This window comes from Canis lupus, chromosome 28, assembly GCF_011100685.1.
Source record: "Canis lupus familiaris isolate Mischka breed German Shepherd chromosome 28, alternate assembly UU_Cfam_GSD_1.0, whole genome shotgun sequence".
NCBI lineage: Eukaryota > Metazoa > Chordata > Mammalia > Carnivora > Canidae > Canis > Canis lupus.
The window spans coordinates 37,266,557-37,291,941 of record NC_049249.1 but is presented as its reverse complement, the minus strand read 5'-3'; the positions used below and the strand labels follow the sequence as shown (position 1 = coordinate 37,291,941).

General features: G+C 47.3%; 1 protein-coding gene across 2 annotated transcripts in view; it reads left to right on the top strand.

The window, feature by feature from the left end:
- Window positions 1-20,525, top strand: part of MKI67 (marker of proliferation Ki-67) — a 29,209-nt gene extending 8,684 nt beyond the window's left edge. Inside the window, exons 6-15 of one of the 2 annotated variants that reach the window (XM_038579118.1) lie at window positions 1,083-1,128; window positions 1,656-2,735; window positions 4,123-4,292; window positions 5,611-5,932; window positions 6,228-6,346; window positions 6,447-6,618; window positions 8,702-8,857; window positions 9,931-16,013; window positions 16,874-17,320; window positions 19,389-20,525. In XM_038579118.1, coding sequence (XP_038435046.1) covers window positions 1,083-1,128; window positions 1,656-2,735; window positions 4,123-4,292; window positions 5,611-5,932; window positions 6,228-6,346; window positions 6,447-6,618; window positions 8,702-8,857; window positions 9,931-16,013; window positions 16,874-17,320; window positions 19,389-19,454 — 8,661 coding nt within the window. In that variant the 3' untranslated portion in view covers window positions 19,455-20,525. Of the gene's footprint in view, window positions 1-1,082; window positions 1,129-1,655; window positions 2,736-4,122; window positions 4,293-5,610; window positions 5,933-6,227; window positions 6,347-6,446; window positions 6,619-8,701; window positions 8,858-9,689; window positions 9,815-9,930; window positions 16,014-16,873; window positions 17,321-19,388 lie in introns of those variants that run through there. The other variant, XM_038579119.1, reaches the window with a different exon arrangement.
- The last annotated feature ends 4,860 nt before the right edge of the window (window positions 20,526-25,385 follow it).

The following is a 25,385-nucleotide window of genomic DNA, read 5'->3' as shown; positions in this document are numbered from 1 at the left end:
CTACTTTGTTGGTAGGTATTAGGGCACCAACCAAAAAGCTGGACTTCAAGTTAGAAGTGGTCTCAATGGCCTATTGTGATAGGATTGTCTGGATTGTGATAAAGTCAATATTGAAACTGAATACTTAGAACGTGTTTGACAGTGATTTTTTTATGTCTATGGAATACGACATTACAAAAAATGAGCTTATATGATTATATTTTGCATACATTTTTTTACATTTTAATTCATTTTTGTGGTTTAGTCCTAAAATTGGCCCACTTCTCATTAGAAATTAGAAACCGATCCCTCACCTGGCGAGTTTGAGAAACGTGTTAGATTCCAAGAAATCTGAAATTGATTGAAGAAAGAAGTTATTTGCTTTTGGATATATTTTGTGATTTTTTTTTCCCCCATAATAATTCAGATGAGATAGTTTTCCTTCTTTGAAGCAACATTGAAATTTTATACCTTATGTCGCTGTTATTCTGTGGTTGTTCCTAGCTCCCTAAAAAATTTCCTGACAATTTGTGAAGACAGCTGTTGGAGGCCAGGTCAGAACATTGGAGCCGATTGCTGTGCTCAGAGGGTGCGGCGCCTGTGGCCTGCTGGTTTCACTTTCGCCTGAACATCCGGGCTATCGGCTGCACCTGCCAGCCTGAGCAAACAGGCCAAAGGGGGGGCCCCAGCTCACTCACAGGTCCTGCAGCCTCTTCTGATAAGGCTAAATCTTAAGTCAGTAATTCTGCACCCTTGTAAAGTTCACAGATGCCCAGTGTAGGTGACGTTTAATTTTAGCTTTTGTTCTTTCATATGGCGATGAGAAAGAAGTTTGAGGAAGTTAGAAAAACTCAACTGAGGTTCCATTTATACAACTTGGAGCTTCAAGTTTGTTTTTAAAATCAGCTAAGAAATACTTGTCTTGTGAGCACTTGTCCCTGAATGTCTTTGGCTCATTTCTCAAAGTCTCTAAAATTCCTGTAAGAGCAGTCTGGCAAGGAAGAGCATCCATAGCAAGAATATTTTCATAAATATGACTGTTGGTATTTGAAAAAAAAAAAAAAAAACACCTAAATCGCTGTTTGTATTTTGTTAATTCACAGGAATCTCTGCTTCGGGTCTCCAGATCTAGCTTCTCTTCTGATCCTGGTTAGTAGTTTTTTTTATTTTATTCTGGATCCTGCAAGATCAGATCTCCGTGTAGTGTCAGGGCAAGGAAGAGACAACAAGAACACAAACATTCCACATCAAGGTTCATATAAGTTAGGAAGTTGTGTTACTTAACGTAATAGATAGGCAGACACTGAGTTAACTTTTTCCTCAAGTGAGGTAGAGGGCACCATGTTTATCGGAGTGTCCAGATATAAATAAATAACACAGCAGTCAGCTGAATTTCGTGGAGTAATAGCATGTGATCCCTCGTATTGGTTATAGGAGGCTGATGTGACTTATTTGTTTGTATCATAATTCGAGTATCAGAATGCTTTTGTCACACATTTTGGGCCTTAAGTAATTTGTAGGCTCAGTGAAAAGCTAGATTATAAGTCACTTTGAAACGATTTTAAAATTTGAATACTGCACAATGTTAATCATTGAGACTAAGAACTTTCTGTTCAATAAGTACATAACTTTTCAATAAGAACTTTCTGTTTCTTGTTTCATAACTCATTGCCAAGATGGGAAAGTTCAAGATTCCAGTGCCTGTTCAAAAGTCTCTGAAGATGTTTCAGGAAGTCCTCTGGTGCACGTGAAGAATGGCAAAGCAGCCAGCACAGTCTTGGATGGCTCTGGAGATCATGTTGCCAGCCAAACTCTTGATGTTGTTCATTCCTCAGAACCGCCTGGAGAGAACTACAGAAATGTGACAGATCCTACAGCTAGGGATTATAAGGAAGATTCCAGCGTACCCTTAGTGAGCTGTAATAGAAAATTGAAGTCTTTCCCCTCTACAAGGTGTCTTGAGAATAGTGAAAACCATGAGTCTCCCTTTAGGAAGCTTTATGTGTCAATGAAGGAAGAGTTTGATGTGAGATCAGAAAAAGGAAATGTTCTGCAGAGCAGTAAAAAATCAGGATCACAGAGTCATTGTGCCCTGGAGAATGAACGTTCTGGTGGTTTACAAGACGGAACACAAGTCCCGGTCTCCCTTAAATCCAGACCCAGATCGGGCCGATTCACCCAAATCGAGGCAGACTCTGCTTTGGGGAAACAAGGAATTAGCCAGACTGAAGACAGGAGAAACGATGAAGACGCTGCTCAGAATCCCAAGGAGGCCATGAGTCCCAGCATCCCTCCTAAGGAGATGACAAGAGCCAAGACCCTGGCCCAACGTTCCCCACACAGTTCCTCCCGAAAACGTCGGAGTGAAGACATGAGTATTACCAGTGGAAGTGAATCCATGAATCTGGATCAGAGGGAAGGCTTCGGGACAGAGAACGAAACGTTGACTCCGAGGATGTTCTTAGCCAGAAATCAAACACCCGCTAAAGTAGAAAATGCTGATAATTTTGAAGATACACCAGAAAAACTCTTTTCCAAAAAGAGGAGGAGTGTTCCTCCCAGTGTGGACATTCTTACCGCAGAAACAGAAACTCAGAATCATACTATTTTGGCTCCGTTGCCCGTTCAAGTTGAAAGGAAGATTCAAGGAGTTTCCGTCCACCAACCTGAGAAAGTGGGCGCCACAGCTGGGCACACATGCTCTGGGTTACCTGGTCATAGTTCAGTTGATACCAGCAACTTTGGTGACTCCAATAGTAAGTTTACCTAACTGCATTTTCCCCCACAAGCTCACTACTACCTCGTATCTAGATATGAATTCATGAGGCCTTCCTTCGCTCGGTAGTGGCTTCACTGTGGTGGAAAGTCTGTGAGATGTGGAGGTGCGCTCATGAGGCAGCCATATGTGCCTATCTACTCTGATGGGCTCGTCCTGGAGAGTCGTAACTAGGGGCTCCAGAGGAAGTGTGGGTTGTCCGGGAGGAACACAGCCGGGGATCTCAAGGGGATCCAAAGACATGTTGGATTCTCTCTCCACCTATCGGAAGATAGGAAGGAAGATAAGCCTAATAAGCATAATTGCTTTTCACAAAGGTTTTAATTCTGAACCATAAGCACCTGTATCCTAGGAGTTTGCTCCTTTGAATGAAGTCCAGGGAAATCCCTTGGAACTGTTAAAATATGGGGTATCTCGGGATTTCTCAAGGTCTCCTACTAGCGTAGGAGGATTACACATATATATTCATATACATATGATTTCATATATACTAGCAGCCCATGCATCTACACATGGATAGTCCAGTGTTTCATATAAATTCCCGACCATACCCATGGGTTCATGCATCAGGCATTCACACTTGATGGTCTATGCAGGCAGCAGGGGTGCCCACAGGATGCACGTTCCTGTCATTTCCCTCTTGCAAATAGGGAGTTGACAGCCTTACGTCACACAGTGGGTTACAGAGCTCTGACCTCTGGAGGAGGCTTGGTACCTCCTGGGCTCTCTCCCGTGCTTTTCGGCGGGGGAGGCTCTGTGGGTGTTCTGAAGTAGCAGGCTTACTGCCTGGGCCCCTTTGGCAGAGGGCGCACGTGCAAGGTGTGCGACTCTCTGAAATCAGACCCGCACGTATCCATCACATGTCCCCGAGTCTCAGAAAGGGCATCCCTCAGACCAGGGATTTATGTCGAGGGCTGGCTCATAAGAATGTGTGGTGGACTCCATGAATCGCCTTTCTGAGTCACTTGGAGAGGTTTTCAAGTTCATGACTTCTCACTAGGTAGGTCTGGGTGAGCCCGAGTTCACACAAGTCTTTTGAAAAAACCCTCTCAGGTCACTGTGGAAACATCCATCTCTGTTGAGAAGTAGAAGCCACCAGTCCAGACCAATCCCTTTATAGGGTTTTTCACCCTTTTATAGGAAATCTTTGTCCTATCCAGCCGGGACTTGATGTTTTTGTTAATTTGTACCTGGGTCTCTTCTGAGCTCTTGAAGCAGCTCCGGATTCTCAGCATTACAAAGGGGTGAAATGCTGTGGTGTTAGATTTTGGGGGACTTCACCGGTGGTTTGTCTTTAACAGCAACCTGAAACAAGTCCTGAGCGTATGTCCTTCATTCCTTCTCCTCCTTTGTATTCGTTACTTTAGATAAGATTGAGGGAACACCCCTGAAAAAAAGGCGGGTCTCCTTTGGTGGTCGTCTGAAACCGGAGTTATTTGATGAAAACTTACCTCCTAACACGCCTCTCAAGAGAGGAGAAACACCAAGAAGATCTCTTGTAAGCCACACCCCACCTGTCCTGAAGAAAATCATCAAGGTATGTTGGGCAACCAACATTCTCACTCATCCCTGTGACATAGCCTTTCCAAATGCCCCCTACTGGTACAATTATTATGAAGACCCTTTTTCTTTCTGATAAAAAGGTAAAAAAAATATATATGTGTGTCAAGGAGAGCTCCTTCACGGGGCTCCTTAGCACAATTCTAAGGTGGCTGAGCACGGGCGAGCCCTCAGGGCCGCCTTCTGCAGGGGCCTCCTAAGGCCAGCCAGGCTTACAGGTGATCCCTCGAGGGTTTTATTTTTTTTAATTTTTTAATTTTTTAGATTTTATTTATTTATTCATGAGAGACACACACAGAGAGAGGCAGAGACACAGGCAGAAGGAGAAGCAGGCTCCGTGCAAGGAGCCCGATGTGGGACTCGATCCCGGATCCCAGGATCATGCCCTGAGCCAAGCAGACACTCAACTGCTGAGCCATCCAAGCATCCCCCTCAAGGGTTTTAGTAAAAACTAGCAATTACACTGGCACCTGGGTGGCTCAGTCAGTTAGGCATCCGACTCTTGATTTTTGGCTCAAGTCATGATGTCGAGCCCTGTGCCCAGCTCCTCGCTCAGCTGGGGAGTCTGCTTGAGACTCTCCCTCTTCCTCTGCCCCTCCCTCCCTCTGGTGCTCTCTTGCGTGCTCTCTCTCTCTAAATAAATCAATAAAGTCTTTAATAAAAACACTAGCAATTACAAGGAAACTGGAGACCTCATGACACATAACCATAAGGCTTTTTTTTTTCTTTTAGAATTATAAGGTGTATAAGGTGTAAAGGAAAGTCTTGGATGGCAACACAACAATGATTTTGACCATCATCTACTTAGAATTTTCATTCATCTACCCTAGACTGTGTTGTCCTCTTGACTTTAGGTCTCTAGAGAGGTATGGCCCCACAGCTCATCCCCATCAGAGGTCCTGGGCAGTCTTTAATTTCTGTTCATACCAAATCTTTTCGTGCTGGCTCCCAGAAATGAGCAGCCTTCCTTCCCGTGTAGACCAACCAGGGTTAAACACCCACAGATGGTGCTCTTTGCCAATTCAGATGAGAGCAGGCTCACTGGTCACTCCTTAGGAGATTCCTTCCACTTTTTCTGAATTACCCCAATTAAGATTTATTTGCTGTTTTTTCTATCCATCCTTTTTTTTCTTAAAGCAGGGGGCACAGACTCCCATTTCTACCTGACACTTGACAGACAGTGGTTGAAACGTTTTGGTGCTTTAAACAGCTAAACTTCTTCATTGGGGAGAGTTTTCACCACAGAGATGTTCCGTTGGTGGTAAGCTTTCTTATGAACATTTAAATCCCGTCAGGAATACCCTCCACCATCAGGAAAAGAAGATTCTTCAGAAAACCAACTGGAAGTGACCACACAACCCCAGCGTAAGGGATCTCCAGCTCGTGATCCTATGCAAACTTCTCCAGTTGCTACTGACACACGCCGTAGGTCATGCAAGGCGGCCTCGGTCCCCGGGGGCAGCAAATCTCCTCATCACACAGATATTCCCAAGAGGGGAGGGAAGAGGAGCGGCAACTTGCCTTCAAAGAGAACTTCCATTGATCGAAGCCAACATGAAATCTTGCAGATGATTTATTCCAGAAGAAGGAGTGGTGCTTCGGAAGCCAATTTAATTGGTGAGTGTTGTGTTAGCAGGTTAGGTCTTAAGGTAAATGTTCTCATGGATGCTGGTTTGGAAATATCAGAAAGGGAGACAGAACATAAAGACTCCTAACTCTGGGAAACGAACTAGGGGTGGTGGAAGGGGAGGAGGGCGGGGGGTGGGGGTGAATGGGTGATGGGCACTGAGGGGGGCACTTGACGGGATGAGCACTGGGTATTATTCTGTATGTTGGCAAATTGAACACCAATAAAAAATAAATTTATTATTAAAAAAAATGGAAACGTTTCAACACGCTTTCCTTCTGACAGTGGCAAAATCGTGGGCAGACATAGTAAAACTCGGTGCCAAACAAACACAAGCTAAAGTGGTTAAACACGGCCCCCAAAGACAGCTGAACAAAAGGCAAAGAAGAATGAATACACCAAAGGTAGGAATCACTCTTTCAGCGCATACTATCCTGTAAGATTACATGAAGTGTGGATTTATGCTTTGACGTTTTGTTCATCTTGTTCTATTTTTTTTTCTAGAAGCCTGTTAGCAACGTTCACAATCAATTTAGCACAGGCCATGCCAACTCTCCCTGTACCATAATAATAGGGAAAGCTCACATTGAGAAAGTAAATGTGCCCACTCGGCCCTACAGAATGCTGAACAACTTTGTATTCAGCAAAAAAATGGACTTTAATGAAGACCTTTCAGGTAAAAACCTAGCCTTGGGTCATATAAACCGTAGCCCTCTGATCCTCCTACCTGTGAGGATGTGGGTGGGTGCTACGGTTGGGTCTACTGTGAGAGGGACGGGAGGATTAACAATCTAGTCAGCTGCCTGGGGTCGTGATGGTTCAAGGAAGGGAAGGGAAGGCTGATTTGGATAAGAAGAGTGGGTCCGCTGATAACGAGGGATCATGAGTCCTGCATGAAGCAGGTATGAATGGTAAAAGCACATCTTTACCTTGGATTGCAGCATGGTTAGAGAGAACTGGAAGCTGCTTTATGGTGAAAAAAGCAGGCTTGCCCTTATAATTGCCCTTTCCCTGCATTTCTACTAATCGATTGTCCCAAAGTTAGAGCAGTTGGTTTGAGCAATATTTTGCTGCTTCACCATTTCCTTCCTTTCCATGAAGCTTAACTGCATCTTGAAACAAAGGCCTGTAAGAAGGTTTCCCTTAAGCATCAACAATCGAGCCAGTGTTTCCATTCTCGGTAAAAGTGGGATGTGACTTCCTTATGGTTGCTCTAGGATAGAACCAAGGCAAGAGCCCAGGGTTGGGATTCCATGCTACATGGCTTGACCACTGCTTTCTGCCTTGAACATTTTTGGAGGAAGGTGAGACCCGAGTCCACCTCCCATTAGATGGAATCTTGTTTTTACTTCCTGGCATATTTTAAGATGGAAAACCCATCTGAAACCCATTTTAAGATGTATAACCCAGATAAGGTACCCTGTGATTACAGTCACAGTTTGATCAACATATTTAGCTTTAAAAAAAAAAAAATCACGAACATGTAGAAGAGTTGTAGCCAGTTTTGAGATTATGCTCAATGAGAAAAACATTTTCAGGTTATGCCACCCAGTGTGCAGACGTGCACATAAGAGTATCCTCGTAAATTATGTTCACGTGTGAGTATGACTAATACTTATGTGCTGAAGCATTGAAAACCAATTCTCAAAAAATATCTTTAAGGTAAAATTAATAGAAATGTAAATACTCAGTACCCAGGATAGTAGATTTCCTCAATCTTCCTTTAAGACCACCTTCTTAGGAAGCCAAACAACTTTTCCACCCCTTGCTATGAATAACTTTCATGACAAAACATCAATCTGTACAGAAGACTGGATTCTGGGTATTTTAAGGAAAGCCCGAATAGGGGCAGAGGGATGAGATTTTTAAGTGAACTGGCTGATATGAGGGCCTTCAAAATAGGCTTCCCAAACACAGTTTGCAAACAGATGCCAGACTGAGAACATTTTGACCCATTGATGGCGAAATGAGAAAAGTCAGAAAAGTGGGATAATTTTAGTGTTTCAGAAAGATGGATCTTCCAGCTAAAGTACTGTATGATTCTTTTTTCTGAGATTATGTTATTATTACTTTTGGGTGTTAAAATGAAAAGATGGTGATATTATCACTTGACAATACTATTATGGGCAGCCCAATGGACAGTCATTTTTTAAAAAAATTGGGACGTTTTATTTGTGCATAATACCCAGGTCTACATAAGCTAGGACTTTCCAAGGCAGCATGAGGGTGCCAGGTTCCTGGATGTCTGGAGGGGAAGCACCGGGGGCCAGTCTCTGTCTCCCGGCTGCTGCTCAGGATCGGGGCAACCATGCAGGATTGAGATGTCAGCTTCCTTCATTAGATTTTCTCACCAAGAAGAAAGGCAAAGAAGAGGAGATATAATTCCAACTTCCCATTGCTCTTCTTCAACAAAATGAGTTCTTTTTTTTTTTTTTTTAAGATTTTATTTATTTATTTGAGAGAAAGCACAAGCAAGATGGGGGTCAGAGGGAAAAGCAAACTCCTCTCTGAGCAGGAAGCCGGACATGGGGCTGGATCCCAGGACCCTGAAGTCATGACCTGAGCCAAAGGCAGATGCTTAACCGACTGAGCCACCCAGGTGTCCCAAATGAGTTCATTTTTATAATGTGACTCCGTCTTCCAAGAATTCTGGGGAGTGATTCCCTGTTCACTCTCTGCTGCTTCCTCCGGTGTATGTGAGGACTGTTGGCACATATGAGCAATATGTTAATTATTTTTCCATTATTCTCATCTCACAGGGTTAACTGAAATGTTCAAGACTCCAGCAAAAGTGAAGTTACAAACAATGAGCCTATGTCCCAAAACTTTTTCAAATTCAGAAGATCTCCTTGGAAAAGAGTTTCAAGTACCTAACTCAGGAGAAAAACCTCTGCTGTGCACTTCAGAAGATTTGGGTTGGTTTACTGTTTTTTTTTTTTTCCTTGCGCTTTGATATTTTCAATAGTAATTGTAGATGGTATTATTATTATTTTAGTTTTACAACAGATGCTGTATTATCGCTCTACATTAGATGCCCCCCCCCCCCAAAAAGAAATCATTTGTAGCTTCCCTCTTCTGTTGTGTTTGGGGAAATTTCCTACTAGCAGTTGAACTAATGTTGTTATTTAGCGAGTGGCATAAAAAGGAATGATTGTAATAATAACATTTTATTTAATATAACTAATAATTGTGTTAATAATTTTAATACCATGGAGTAATAATTGCAAACTACCTATGTACACTTTTGTCTTCTTTATTTAAAGGGGTTGACCTGCAGAGAGGTACAGTGATCTTTTATCATGGTTATATAAATTTCTCAAACTCAAAATAAGTGTACATAACCAAAGAGAAAGATACTGTGTGCACTGTGCAGTTATCACCTCTGATCTTCAGGATGGTCTGTGCCCTGGTGTGAGCCTGAGGTGGGAGAAATGAGTCTGTCTTTTTGTCCTCTACTGAGTACTGTCCTCTCACTGAGTACTGGTTACCCTGTACCTGTAATAGAGGAAACCGCCTACTACACTAACAGTGCCTCCTATGCCGACAAGCAGGTGTTTTCTATGCGGTATAGACCCCACGCAAACTGAGGATAAGCCATGTTATCATGGTGGTTCAGCAGGAGAAATAGCTCTTTGCTTCTCGTGTTTGAAGAAAAGAATGTCCGTGTTCAGGTGCCTGAGACACAGAGATGCAGTCTTCAAAAGACCCTTCTTAAGGAATTTTTTTTCTTTTATCTAATCCCTGTAGATCCTAATCACCACCTCAATATGATCCCACTGTATGTCACCGGATACCATTCTTCTTAAGTGCGTGGTTCATATGTAAGACAGACTTATGGCCACATAAGTAGCCAGCTTCCTATGCTTAGCCAGGTGGGTAGGAGGCTGAATTATTGGCTCTTCTGCAATGTTTCCTAAAGGTAAAATACCAAATTGGCACAACACAGGGAACAGAATATATTTCTCATGTGTGTTTCTGTTTCCTGTAGGAGAGAATGTATTCTCCATGAGTCAGAATGCATTACAAGAGCCATCTAATCAAAGTCCTGCAAGCCCTGCCCTCAGACGACAGGCTATTGGAGTAAATACAAACATCGAGAAGACTCCAGGATCAGGGGCAGAGCCTCGGAAGTCGGCATCAAATGAAAACAGGCTTCGAAGGTCCGAGGAGCTCAGAAATACACGGATGCCAGGTGTAGGGCCCAAGGACGGAGAAGCAGAAACAGACATTGCTGAGAGCACTTCAGGACGACATCTGACAAAAATTCCACAGCGAGGGCGGAACCTGGAGGGAGCGACAGAGGAATGGGAGAGCTATTCTGAAGCGTGTACGAAAGCTGTCCAGTCAGAAGAAAATTCTGCAAAGATGGTAGCTGTGAGGAGATCAAGAAGACATTCAGAGCAAAAATGGGAACCAGTAGCAGACTTGACCACCCTCACAGGATGGGAGGACCCAGAACCCAAGAAAGACTTGAGGGGCATCCATGGTCTCCAAACCCCCACTCACACCCAAGAACCAATGGATGTGGGAAATAAAACTGCAGAAAAGTGCCAGAAATCCTCAAAACCAGAAGTAGCTGGCATGCCAACCAGGATGAACATACAGCTCAAGACCTCTCCCCAGAGAGTGGAACAAGAGGAAGAGCCCTCAGCTCTCAGGAAGCCCACCCGAACTCCAAGAGAAAGCACACACACACACAGAGAATCAGGAGGTGGTGATGAAGACATCAAATTGTTCAAGGAAACTCCAAAGAGGAAACTGGACTCTGCAGAAGATGTAACTCGAAGCAAGAGGAGGTCAAGAACACCTAAGAAAACTGCCCAGTCCTTAGAAGACCTGGCTGACCTCAGAGAGCTCTTCCAAACGCCAAACCACAAAGATAAATCAATGGCTGATGGCAAAGCCACCAAAGTACCCTGCAGACCTCCACTAGCAGAACCAGTCAACACACCAACAAGTAGAAGGAGGCAGCTTGAGACCCCTCTCCAGAAGGTGGACCTAGAAGAAGAGCCCTCAGCTCTCAGGAAGCCCACCCAAACACCAAGGAAAATCATGCTTTCACACAGAGAACCAGGAAATGGTGATGAAGGCATCAAATTGTTCAAGGAAACTCCAAAGCAGAAACTGGACTCTGCAGAATATGTAACTGGAAGCAAGAAGAGGTCAAGAACACCCAAGAAAATGGTCCATTCTCCAGAAGACCTGGTTGGTCTCAAAGAGCTCTTCCAAACCCCAGAACACACTCAGTACCCAATGGCTGATGACAAAACTACCAAAGTACCCTGCAAATCTCCACTAGCAGAGCCAGTCAACACACCAACGAGTGGAAGGAGGCAGATCAAGACCCCTCTCCAGAAAGTAGACCCAGAGGAAGAGCCCTCAGCTCTCAGGAAGCCCACCCAAACACTGAGGGAAAGCACACACTCACACGGAGAACCAGGAGGTGATGATGAAGGCATCAAATTGTTTAACCAAACCCCAAAGCAGAAACTGGACTCTGCAGAAAATGTAACTGGAAGCAAGAAGAGGTCAAGAACACCTAAGAAAAGCATCCAGTCCTTAGAAGACCTGGCTGGCCTCGGAGAGCTCTTTAAAACACCAAACCAAACAGATAAACCAATGGCTGATGACAAAACCACCAAAGTACCCCGCAAATCTCCACTAGTAGATCCAGTCAATACACCAACAATCAGAAAGAGGCAAATCAAGACCCCTCTCCAGAAAGTAGGCCTAGAGGAAGAGCCCTCAGCTTTCAGGAAGCACACCCAAACACCGAGGGAAAGCACACACTCACACAGAGAACCAGGAGATGGTGATGATGAAGACATCAAATTATTTAACCAAACTCCAAAACAGAAACTGGACTTTGCAGAAATTGTAACTGGAAGCAAGAGAAGGTCAAGAACACCTAAGAAAACTGCCCAGTCCTTAGAAGACCTGGTTGGCCTCAGAGAGCTCTTGCAAACACCAAACCAAACAGATAAACCAGTGGCTGATGACAAAACCACCAAAGTTCCCTGCAGATCTCCACTAGCAGATCCAGTCAATACACCAAGTAGGAGGCAGATCAAGACCTCTCTCCAGAAAGTAGGCTTAGAGGAAGAGCCCTCAGCTCTCAGGAAGCCCACCCAAATGCTGGGGGAAAGCACACACTCACATAAAGAACCAGGAGGTGATGATGAAGGCATCAAAAGGTTCAAGGATACCCCAAAGCAGAAACTGAACTCTGCAGAAAATGTAACAGGAAGCAAGAGGAAGAGGAGGTCAAGAACACCTAAGAAAAACATCCAGTCTTTAGAAGACCTGGCTGGCTTCAGAGAGCTCTTTAAAACACCAAACCAAACAGATAAACCAATGGCTGATGACAAAACCACCAAAGTACCCTGCAAATCTCCACTAGCAGATCCAGTCAATACACCAACAATCAGAAAGAGGCAGATCAAGACCCCTCTCCAGAAAGTAAGCCTAGAGGAAGAGCCCTCAGCTTTCAGGAAGCCCACCCAAACACCGAGGGAAAGCACACACTCACACGGAGAACCAGGAGGTGGTGATGAAGGCATCAAATTGTTTAACCAAACTCCAAAGCAGAAACTGGACTCTGCAGAAAATGTAACTGGAAGCAAGAAGAGGTCAAGAACACCTAAGAAAAGCATCCGGTCCTTAGAAGACCTGGCTGGCCTCGGAGAGCTCTTGCAAACACCAAACCAAACAGATAAAGCAATGGCTGATGGCAAAGCCACCAGCGTACCCTGCAAATCTCCACTAGCAGAACCAGTCAACACACCAAGTAGAAGAAGGCAGATCAATACCCCTCTCCAGAAAATAGACCCAGAAGAAGAGCCCTCAGCTCTCAGGAAGCCCACCCAAACGCTGGGGAAAAACACACACTCACATAAAGAACCAGGAGGTGATGATGAGTTCATCAAAAGGTTTAAGGATACCCCAAAACAGAAACTGTACTCTGCAGAAAATGTAACTAGAAGCAAGAGGAGGTCAAGAACACCTAAGAAAAACATCCAGTCCTTAGAAGACCTGGCTGGCATCAGAGAGCTCTTCCAAACCCCAGAGCACACCCAGGACCCAATGACTGATGGCAAAACCACCAACATACCCTGCAAATCTCCATTAGCTGAACCATTCAACACACCAACAAGTAGAAGGAGGCAGCTTGAGATCCCTCTCCAGAAATTGGACCTAGAAGAAGAGCCCTCAGCTTTCAGGAAGCCCACCCAAACACTGAGGGAAAGCACACACTCATACGGAGAACCAGGAGGTGATGATGAAGGCATCAAATTGTTTAACCAAACTCCAAAGCAGAAACTGGACTCTGCAGAAAATGTAACTGGAAGCAAGAAGAGGTCAAGAACACCTAAGAAAAGCATCCGGTCCTTAGAAGACCTGGCTGGCCTCGGAGAGCTCTTGCAAACACCAAACCAAACAGATAAAGCAATGACTGATGGCAAAGCCACCAGCGTACCCTGCAAATCTCCATTAGCAGAACCAGTCAACACACCAACAAGTAGAAGGAGGCAGCTCGAGATCCCTCTCCAGGAACTGGACCTAGAAGAAGAGCCCTCAGCTCTCAGGAAGTCCACCCAAACACCAAGGGAAAGTACACCCTCACACAGAAAACCAGGAGGTGATGATAAAGACAGCGAATTATTTAACCAAACTCCAAAACAGAAACTGAACTCTGCAGAGAATGTAACTGGAAGCAAGAAGAGGTCAAGAACACCTAAGAAAAACACCCAGTCCTTAGAAGACCTGGCTGGCCTCAGAGAGCTCTTCCAAACCCCAGAGCACAGCCAAGACCCAATGGCTGATGGCAAAACCACCCGTGAACCCTGCAGATCTCCAGTACCAGATTCAGTCACTCCAACAATCAGAAGGAGGCAGCTCGAGACCCCTGTCCAGGAGGTGGACCTAGAGGAAAAGCCCTCTTCTCTCAGGAAGCCCACCCAAATGCTGGGGGAAAGCACACACTCACGCAGAGAACTAGAAGGTGGTGATGATGACATTAAATTGTCTAAGGAAACTCCAAAGAAGCTAGACCCTGTAGAAAATGTAACTAGAAGCAAGGAAGGAAAGGCTCAATTCCTGGAAGACATGGTCGGTTTTAAAGAGCTCTTCCAAACTCCAGAGCTCAGCAAGGAACCAACAGCTATTGTCAAAGCCACAATAATGCCCTGCAAATCTCCACCAGCAGAAACAGGCAGCACACCAACCCACATGAAGAGATATCTCCAGATACCTCTGGGGGAGGAGGACTTAAAGAAAGAGCTCTCACCTGTCAGGAAGCCCATCCTAATGCCAGGGGAAGCCACACACACAGAGCAAGATCCAGGAGGTGATGATAAAGACATCAGATTGTTCAAGAAAACCCCAAAGCAAAAATTGAACCTTGCAGAAAATGCACCTGGAAGCAAGAAGCAGCCAGGAACACCCCAAAAAATGACCCATTCTCTAGAAGACCTGGTTGGTCTCAAAGAGCTCTTCCAAACCCCAGAGCACACCCAGGACCCAATGGCTGATGGCAAAACCACCAAAATGCCCTGCAAATCTCCAGTAACCGAACCAGTCAACAAGCCAACAGGTAGAAGGAGGCAACTCAACACCTTTCCCCAGAAAGTGGATGTAGAGGAAAAGCCATCAGCTCTCAGGAAGCCCACCCGAACGAGGCGGGGAGCCACACACACACACACACAACCAGGATGTGGTGACAAAGATACCAAATTGTCCAGGGCAATCCCAAAGCAGAAACTGGACTCTGCAGAAAATGTAACTGGAAGCAAGAGGCAGCCAAGAGCACCCAAGAAAAATGTCCAGTCCTTAGAAGACCTGGCTGGCCTCAGAGAGCTCCTCCAAACCCCAGAGCACACCCAGGACCCAATGGCTGATGGCAAAGCCACCAGTGTACCCTGCAAATCTCCAGTAGCAGAACCAGTCAACAAGCCAACAGGTAGAAGAAGGCAACTCAACACCTTTCCCCAGAAAGTAGATGTAGAGGAAGAGCCATCAGCTCTCAGGAAGCCCACCCGAACGCGGCGGGGAGCCACACACTCACACACACAACCAGGAGGTGGTGATGAAGATACCAAATTGTCCACGGCAATCCCAAAGCAGAAACTGGACTCTGCAGAAAATGTAACTGGAAGCAAGAGGCAACCAAGAGCACCCAAGAAAAACGTCCAGACCTTAGAAGACCTGGCTGGCCTCAGAGAGCTCTTCCAAACCCCAGAGCACACCCAGGACCCAATGGCTGATGGCAAAGCCACCAGTGTACCCTGCAAATCTCCAGTAGCAGAACCAGTCAACAAGCCAACAGGTAGGAGAAGGCGCCTCAAGACCTCTCCCGAGAAAGTAGACCCAGAGGAAGAGCCGTCAGCTCTCAGGAAGCCCACCCGAACGCGGCGGGGAGCCACACACTCACACACAGAACCAGGAGGTGGTGACGAAGACAACAAACTGTTGAATAAAACCACGAAGCAGAAAGTGGCCCCTGCAGAAAATGTAATGCTCAGGAAAAATCGACCGAGAGCACCTAAGGAAAAGTCTCAAGCCCCGGAAGAACTGGCCAGTTCCAAAGAGTCCTCCCAAATGCCAGGTCACACCAAGGGACTGGGAGATGAGGCGAGTAGCATCCAGGAAACTCCAAAGCAAACTCCAGACAGAGGGAAACCTGTGAAGGTTTTGCAAAGAGGGGTCAGGGCCCCCAGAGGAAAAGCCGTGGATGACCTGGTGGGCCAGAGAGACCCTCTTGTAGAATCTGGAAGTGAAGGCAGCGTTTCCCTGTCCTCCAAGAGGAAACGAGGAACGGACGGAGGTCAGACAGGAATGAAGAGGCTGCGCTCTGCAACTTCTGCCCAGGACACTGCAGAGGAGAAGCCACCCCAGAAGAGGAGGAGGACAGCTCCCAGAGAAGGATGTGACCCACCGGAGCAGCCCCTGACCGTGAAGAAGAAGCTGAGTGTTGTGGTGGAAAAGATAGAAGTCATGGGAGACCTGCCCAGGAGCCACAGAGAGGCTGAAGAAAAGGGACAAGAAGTAGGAAGGATGACCCCGCCACATCAGGTGATGCTGGGTGTCCCGTGGTCATGATAGGCCCTCTCGGATGGGGTTCTCCTCTGGGGGCTGATGTTGGGTGTAAGTTGTCCTCGGTTTGAGTCTCTGTGGATATCTTTTCCCGGGGGGTGGGGAGGTTCTGCATCCTACGCTGAATAACTGCAGACCAAGGTAAAGAATCATTTTGGGATTTGTAGAGAGACTAGTCTGGGGAAAATAAGTAGTCAAAATGGCTACTACGCATTTTGACCATAGTTTCTCAGGAACTGATTGAGTTCTCCTCGTCTGCAGGGGTGGGAAAGGGCCCGAGAACAGGTGGGAGCTTAGTCCTGTGTGGTTCCAGGCCCCACCAGCAGGAGCACTGGGCCGGAGTGGGATCTGCATCAGTCTTCATGGGGTTAGAACAATCTGTGTGGGGGTTTGTGTCCTGAGAACGGTCTACCTGCTGGGCTGGTGAGGTAGAGAGGGTTCCTCCTACACGTAGAGAAGTTGGTAAATCCAGTTCCAGAAATCCCAGTTCTCCTGTCCTGCTCCAGCAATGATTGGTAAAGGATTAGGAAGTCATTTACTGCCTGAAAAGGGGGCATTTTTCTAGAGTGCCCTTTATATGTGTGTTGTAATCCGATTTGACACCTATGACACTCAGATGTGGTGATAAGGTGTAGACCGCATGCCTTATTCACGGTTGAGCAGTAGGGAGGATTTCTCCCTGGAGCAAAGTGATTCCAGGCACCTTAGAAAACAACTGTAAACTTTTCAGGCGAATTCTTTTAAGTTCCCTTGGATTGTGTGCGTCTCTCTGTCCGTGTCGAATTGTGAGAACTGTATTACTCATGATTGGCATGCTGCGGGTGTCTTGAAATTTTTAGGGAAGGTCCCTGCGCTCTAGACGCCCCAATAAAATGGAAGTGGAAGAGCAAAGACCCGAGCCTGTTACAGCAGCAGCCGCAGCAGAGAAAATGAAAACAAAGAGAAGTGACAAGAAGCCCCTGAAGACCTCCCAAGAGACGAAGCCACAAAGCCCAGAAGCCAAGAGTTCTGCTTCTGGGGGCAAAGCCCCCCGTGAAAGTAGAATGTGTCTGCGATCTGCGAGGCCGAGTAAGATGCCCTCGCCCGATGTAGCAGAGGAGAAGCAAGGGGAGAGAAGAGGGGGTGCTCTCGTGAAGGAGCAAGAGGAAGACGTGAGGCAGCCTTCCGCCCCGAAGCGTTTGAGATCCAGAAAAATCACAGACCCTCCTGGAGGAAATGCTTTGGAGAGCGAACCCTGTCCCAGAGTAACTCGGAGTGCCAAGAGATGTGCCGAAAATACAAAAGAGGCAAGTAATTGACAGTTTTTCTTTCTTCCTTCCTCTCTTCCTCTCTTCCTTTCTTTCTTGCTTTCTTGCTTTCTTTTTCTTTCTTTCTTTTTTTAATGAGCATAGAGCATCTCAATATAATTTTTGCCCCATGTGCAAAAGCAAAACACGACGTGGAGCACGCTGGCAGCTCCTAGTGGCACCGGTGTAGGAAGCATGTGTCTAAACCACGAGGCAGGTCCTAGCTGTGTTTAGCTGTACCTGTCTCAGGAATCCCACTTCAAATAGAAAACTGACATCATGAAAACGCCATTCAGGACAAGCAAGGAGCTGATGTGGTCAGTACTTCCTGACTGCTTTACAACATGCCCAGGACGAAAATTCCAGATAGATGTCTCCAGTTTCCCCGTTAGCTCGGCAAAACTTACTAAAGCGGAAAGGTGGGCCTCTCCTGTCTGGGTTCGGCGGGAGTTCCTTTAGAAGCTGGGACGGAGGAAAGTCAAGAGTGTCCATAAGGCCAGCGGTCCTCAGTGCCTGCTCATGTGGCGTCACCTCTGGCAGGACAGGAGCCGTCTGTCCCCTGAGTAAATCCAAGACACATGATTAAATTCAGTCGGTGTCCTTCTGGGGAATACTTGATTTTTTTTTTTCATTATTTTGAAATACTTGAAATTTTTTTTCAGTATTTTATCTGTTTATTTAAAAGATACATTTATTTATTAAGGAGTGAGAAAGAGAGCATGAGTAGGGGGAGCAGCAGAGGGAGAGGGAGAAGCAGGCCCTCGAAGGAGCAGGGAGCCTGATGCGGGGCTCGATCCCAGGACCCCGCGATCATGACCTGAGCTGAAGGCAGACGTTTCACCAGCGGAGCTCCCAGGTGCCCCTATTTTGTTAGTTTAAAAGAAGGGGGTTCAGCAGCTCCGAGTTTGGGAGGGCCGTAAGTTACTTGGCATGCGTCTCGAGACTAGAGGCCAGCGCTGGGGCCACTGCTCTCACGTACACGGGGCAGCTTACTGCTTGACCTGGTCCGGTGCCTGCTGCAAAGGTAGAAATATGTTTACCTCGTGCTGGAATGATGGTGATGGCACTGGCATACATCCCCATCTGGAGTGTCATTGGGTGGCCCTGCCGCCCCTTTGAGCCTGAGGGTGCAGGGACAGAGCAGGTGACGGTGGTCGGAGAAAACAGAGCGTATCCCACTCCGCCCTTTATAGCGTGTGAGGTGCCCATTCTGTTGTCCTCTGCGTGGGGGTCACCAGCTTGGCCTTCTCCCGATCTTTGGATCATCGGAAGGCCATCTGCACTGTAGTAGGTGACACCTCCCATCGATATTCAGGGATTTCAGGTCATTTGCTTTCAAACTCGGCCTTCGATTTTTTTTTTTTTTTAGATTTTTGTGTTTTGTCTTCCTGACCCATCCCTCCCGTCAATAGCGGGTTAAAGATTCCTTGGTGAGGTCGCTGGTGGGGTTGGCCTCCGAAGAATCCCCAGCATGACAGTCCATCTTGTCCTTGTCTGATGGGCTACGGGGTTGGTGTAAAGTAGGAGCAGATGCCCCACCAGCTCTGAGAAGGCAGGTGGTCTGTTGTGTTATCTAATTGTCCTGAGGGGTGAGCCTCCCTCAGCTCCTTGGAGCAGATGCCGCAGCGGGAGGTCATAGGTCACACCCGGTGCGGAGAGACTGTCCGCGTCATACGCAGAGATTCTTTAGGAGACCCGAGAGCTCTTGTCCTGTGTATATGTTTGAATTAACTTTTTTGAATGGTACTTTTTAATTAGTGGGGGAAAAAATGCATATATTTGTGGAGAAGTTTCCTTTTTCATTACCTTCATTATTAGGGATAAGTTACAAAGTTTCCTATTTAAATTTTAAAAACCAAGTAGTAAAAACAAAACATCTTAAAGAACGAAAGCAACTTTCCCAGGATACATCTCAAAAGAACTATCCAACCTTAAAATTAATTTCCTAAAATGGAAGTTCTGCATCACATCTAGTAAGGATTTGGGGTGTTTGCACAGAGTTGTTTACAAAAAAAAAAAATTTTATTTGTCTCAATTACTTAAGAGTCCCATTTTTCTTTCCAAACAGGATAATGACCACGCGCGCCCCAAGAGATTAAGAACCCGACGTCGTCGGGACGATGAAGATATTTAGCTAAGAACCTGAACAGGGAGAACAGAAACTAATAAGTTCAGTTTAGTGATATATTCTAGTACAATATTTGGGTACATTTAAAAGGGAATTCTGTAAATAATGCTGAGTGTTTAAGGAAAGAAGGCTTAGAGTGTTGTCCCAGGATGGTCTGTTGAGAAAGATCTGCCGACCTGAGACCGTGAGGAAGATGTAGACCTTGGGTCGGGGCGGGCAGGGGGTGGGGACCCAGAAATGGCCTTTGCTTTGGCAGAACCAAGCCACGAAGCTCCTGGCCCGAAGCCCGTCCCTGTCGCCCACGCCAGCACTTGCCACGTCGCGCCGTACATGCTCTCTGTTGCTCTGTGTCCCCGCCAGACTGTGGAGCCGGGGCTCCTGTCCCTGTGTCCCTGGCCCCGGGCAGGCACTCAGGAGACAGTACGAAGGGGCAGATGAACAGGCTCATCGCGACGGGGACGCGTTTGGTCCTCTGCACCGGGCAGCCCGTCCTCAGGATCCTTAGCACGGAAGGGAGTCCAGGGGTGGCCCGGCCGCAGGGTGTCGGGGTCACCGATGAGGATCTGACGGGCCGCCGGCCTCTTCCGCTGCAGCGTGGCTGCCCTGGGACAGCACCGACCGGGGAGCCACTCGTCTCCGAACAGCCGCAGCTCTCGCAGCTTCTCGAGCTTTCCTCTTCCCTGTTCCAAGCTTTCTCCTGGATCTGCCCCTGGCCTGTGCTTTCCCTGACTGCGCCTGGCAGCCGCCTTCCCCCCCAGCTCCCACCTTATTCAGGAACCAACACAAGCCCCCCTCCCGAAGGACAGCCGTGTCCCCTCAGGTCTCCCACCCAGACAGCGCCCCACCGGGCCTCCCTACCTCTGCGTCCACTTCGTCCCATCCCCCTTTCCGTGTTACCTGAACTAGGAAGCAGAGCACTGAGTCCTCCCCGCTCACCCGTCTGGGCAGCTTGACGCGGGGATGGAGACCAGAGAGCGGAGAGGGTCGCTGTCCCCGACACTGTCCCTGTCCGTCCATTCTGCTATCGTGTCTGGCATGGGGCCATGTGCACGGAATAAAAGACATTTGCTGGATGAATGCGTGAATCCAGGCACGTCTGGGGCAGCGGTAGAGGCTCCTGGCACGGGGTCTAAGGCCAAGGAGAAGAGCGCTGGGGGGGCGCAGGGGTGCGGCTGGGAGGGGACGCCTGGAGGTTCCACAGGGCGGGTGGTGGTTGAGCTGGACCAGACGGGGTGGGATCCTGGGGAGCAGAAAAAAGGGGAGTAGTTTAGGAAGTGCGGCCCTAATGAGAGAAGGCACTTTGTTTAAAGGTGTGAGACATGGTGCTGTGGTGGCAAAGTACAAGAAAAGGTAAAATAATGGGATTTTTCTATGATTAAGTTGTTCTGCCAACACTTCGGATTTAGTAGTAATTATGAACCTTGCATATAGAAAAATTTCAATTAGCCACATGCCTGGGGAATGGGGCATACTGGTTAATTAAGAAACCCTTTAGGGTTCCGTTCCAACCAAAAATCTCAATAAGTCCGCGTATTTCCTCACCTTCGTAAGTGCGCAGTATGTCCAGAGCATCGTAGCCTGGTTTTCATTTTAGGGGCTGCAGGCACCGGATTAGAGAAGTTCATTCGAACAAGTGGTTGATAAAATGTGTCCACGGGACGCATGTTTCACAAGCGTTAGGGGAGCATCAGCCGGTAAGAACCAGCTAGGCCAACCTAGTGTCAGAGGACAGTGGGAGCAACGTAGACCCCCCTGCTGTGGGGACTGGGGACTTCTCCGGGCCTCAGATTCCAAAGACTTGCTCCTACACACACTCAAACACACACATACTAACACGCACTCCTACACACATGCACGCTCATACTAACACTCCACACATTAATACTAACACCTGCTCCTACACCCATGCACACACATACTAACAGGCACTCCTACACACAGTCATGCTAACACATGCTCCTACACACAGTCATACTAACGCGCTCCTACACACACATGCTCATACACTCCACATACTCATACTGACACATGATCACACACACACACACATACTAACATGCGCTCCTACACAGTCATGCTAACATGTGCTCCTACACAGTCCTACTAACGCGCTCCTACACACACTCCTACACATGCATGCTCATATACTCCACACACTCATACTAGCATATGCTCCTACACACACTCATACTAACATGCACTCCTACATACACACTTATACATGCTCATACTAACACTCCACATACTCATACTAACACATGCTCCCACACACAGTCATACTAATGCACTCCTACACATACACACTCAATTAAGACTCCACACACTCATACTAACACATGTTCCTACACACACACACACACATGCTAACATGCACTCCTACACACACACACTGATACACGTGTGCTCATACTAACACTCCACATACTCATACTAACACATGCTCCCACACACACAATCATACTAACACGCACTCCTACACACACATACACATAGACGCTCATACTAACTCCACACACTCATACTAACATGCTCCCACACATAGTCATACTAACATGCACTCCTACACACATGTACATTCATACTAACACTCCACACATTAATACTAACACATGCTCCTACACACACACACGCACACATTAACAGGCACTCCTACACACAGTCATGCTAACACATGCTCCTACACACACAGTCATACTAACGCACTCCTACACACACTCATACACATGCATGCTCATACACTCCACACACTCATACTAACACATGCTCCTATACACACAGTCATACTAACGCGCACTCCTACACACACCCATACACATACATGCTCATACTAACCACACACTCATACTGACACACTCCTACACACTCATACTAACATGCACTCCTACACACACTCATACACATAGACACTCATACTAACACTCCACACACTCATACTAACACATGCTCACACACACATGTACACTCACACTAACACACACACACACACACACTGCACGTTTCTCTGCCTAGGACCCTCCCTCTTCTCCTCCCAGACTCACAGGTGATTCCCTCCAGCCCCAAACCTGGTTCTGGGGAGGCTCCTTAAGGAAGCCTGGGTCGCCCATTTCCCGGGCTGGCTCGGGTCCCCATTCCTTGTTCTGTAGTCATCCTGCTCACGCAAGGCGTGCAGCTCTGGGGACACTGGAGCCCTGCCCGACAGCCTGCCTCCTCTGCAAGACTAAGCCTTGTCCTCCCACAAAGGGCAGATCAGGGACTGCGAGCAGACGAGGTGCCCAGATGGATGTCTGGGAAGTGAGATTTTAAAACCCACAGGACTTTCATTAAAGGAGGCTCTGAGGTAAAGAAGGCAGGACCACGAGCTGAGAGGGGGCGCACAGACCAGGGCTGAGGGCCTGCCTTGCCAGCTGGGCTGCGTCTCTACAAGCCTGACGTGCTGAGACCAAGACTTGGGTCCCGGCCCCTGAGCCCTCACAGTAGCTCTGCGGGAGCGGCCCCATATTTAGACACGGGCACTCCAGGAACCCCTGGTCACGTCTCACCAGTCTGAACAGAAGCAGTGGGTCCAGGACAAGGATTCCACCCACAGCTGCCAGACAAGGCCAAGAAAATCCATGTGGCTCAGTCTTTTCTCTGGCCACCTGAGTACGATGTCCTAGGTCCTGGGAGGGGGTGTGCAGCCGAGTCCTGGGGGGTGGGAGCTGGTGGTGAGTGGGCTTGTCCTGGGGAAGACATTCTATCAGAAGGTAGAGAAGGGTGGTCAGATGTCTGGGTGTGTCTGGAATTTACCACTACCTGGAGGGGCTGAGGAAGAAAGGAAGGGGAGGCCCCCCTCAATCCTACACATCAATCAAGACGGGGGGCCTGGGCCTCAGTTGCCTGGCACTGAACCAGGGTGAGGTGTCCCGAGTTGGCACGGATAGACTACATCACAGATGTCAACTGTGGAAACAACGTCCACCTCTTCACTAAAAATGAGTTGAGATACGTGACTGGGATACTAGCATTAGCTGGGCTTTCCAGGAGCTTCCTCTGGATGAGGACACAGATCTGGTAATCCAGCCACAGTTCCCCGATTCTTACTGTGCGGACAGCCCGGGCCCCCCAGGACATGGTCACATCCCTCCCCCATCATGGGGCCTCTAGCACCGAGGGTCATGCTGGCACATGGGCATTCAGCTGGGAGTTCATGAGTGCTGGTCTTTACAAAGGAACAAAATGCCCGTGATTTGTGCACACAAAGCCCCTCCTCATGTCCGCATGATGATTTCATAGGAATTAAAGTTCTATTCGGTATGTTTATCGGGTACTGCCAAGCAAGAGCCACACTGAGGACCTGGCTGCTGGAAAGAACCAACCTTGTGCTCCTCAACCCAGTCTGTAAGCTGGTGAGGCCCAAAGCTTCCTGGACAAGGCGGTAAGCAGCCACCAACAACAATCTCCTCTAATGCATTAAAGGAAAATATGTATAACATGAATAACAGAGGGTCGGTGTTGATGTTGATGTGATTAAATAATGGCGATAAATCGATGAGGAAAATTCAAGGGACACAATTTGGAAGATGGATAAAAACTACAAATCAGTGATTCACAGATAAAATACAAGAAATAAAAGTGTGAAAAGATGCTCAACCCCCCGGAAGTTAGGGAAATACAATTTGAAGTGAAGCAGGATTTTTTCACCTGTCAGTTTTGCAAAAACTAAAAGGTTTGGTATTATCCAGGGTTCATGCTGTGTAGGGAAACAGGCACCACTGTTCCACGGGTGGCAAATGAGTTGGGACATCTTCGAACAATTCGGCAGTTGCTATTCATATTTAAGATGATTTATATTAAAATGTGTAGACCCAGAAACTCCACCCCTAGGAAGCTCTCCCAGAGAAGTACTGTGCACATGAGAACAAACATGCATGTGTGCAAGCATTGTCGTCATGACCCTGGAACACAACAAGGCAATGGAAATAAGCTAACGACCACCAGAGTTTGTGAGGTTTAGAGAACACCGAGCAGCCCTCGAAAGCCACGTAAGGAAGCTGCCAGTGTGGATGTGGCCAGAAACTAAGACAGAATGCTGAGCAAAAAGGCAACACACAGGGGACATGTTTCGTCACTTCTAAGATGTTTAGTTTTCATACATGAGTTCTCTCACATGCAGACGTATCTCATCCTGGAGTCCTCTGGTGCTTGGAAATGCCATGTAACCTGCCAAAAGGCACATCCCTAATCCACATCATCCAATCCTAGCGAGGTTCCACTTCCCTTGGAGGTGGGTGTTATAACCTGCCAGTCTGTCCGAGGTCACTAGCATGTGGTATTGTGTTTGAATGTTTCCATCTGATGGAGTGGTTGTGGTGGTAGGAGGGGGGTGCCTCCAAGGCTGGCCTGGTATACCTTCCTTCCCTGAGGCTGTGGGCTTGGTCAGACTGTTTGGTTGAGTCACCTGGTCCCTGTTGGCTGGTGGATGCCCATTCTTGCCCCCACCCCGCCTCTCCCAGACCTCCCCCGCCCCGCTTGTCTGCATCTTCACTTTTCCAGTCCCTTGCCCCCACATCCTGCTGTACCTAAAGCTGATAAGGGACATGCAGACAGACCCATAAGGAACACCCAACAACGAAAGGGCCTGTAGGAGCAAAGGGCATTTCATAGCAGGTGATATTTGGGGGTGGGAGGGGTGGAGAGAGGGGAATAAAAGGTCATGAAAGCATCCATTTTAACAAATACAATAAGCCTCATAACATGTATTAAATAAATACAACAATAAGAAGCATATGTTTAAATTCCATGACAAGCCTGGAATATCTGAAAGAGGACGCTGGCGTGTGGGTCCAGGAAGGAGGTGCAGGTGGCAGGGGCGCAGAGAGAGATTTGGGAATGGTCAGAGACATATGGATGTGCAAAAGGGAGGCTTAGCAGGGTTTCAGATCTGGGGAGGCCAAGCAA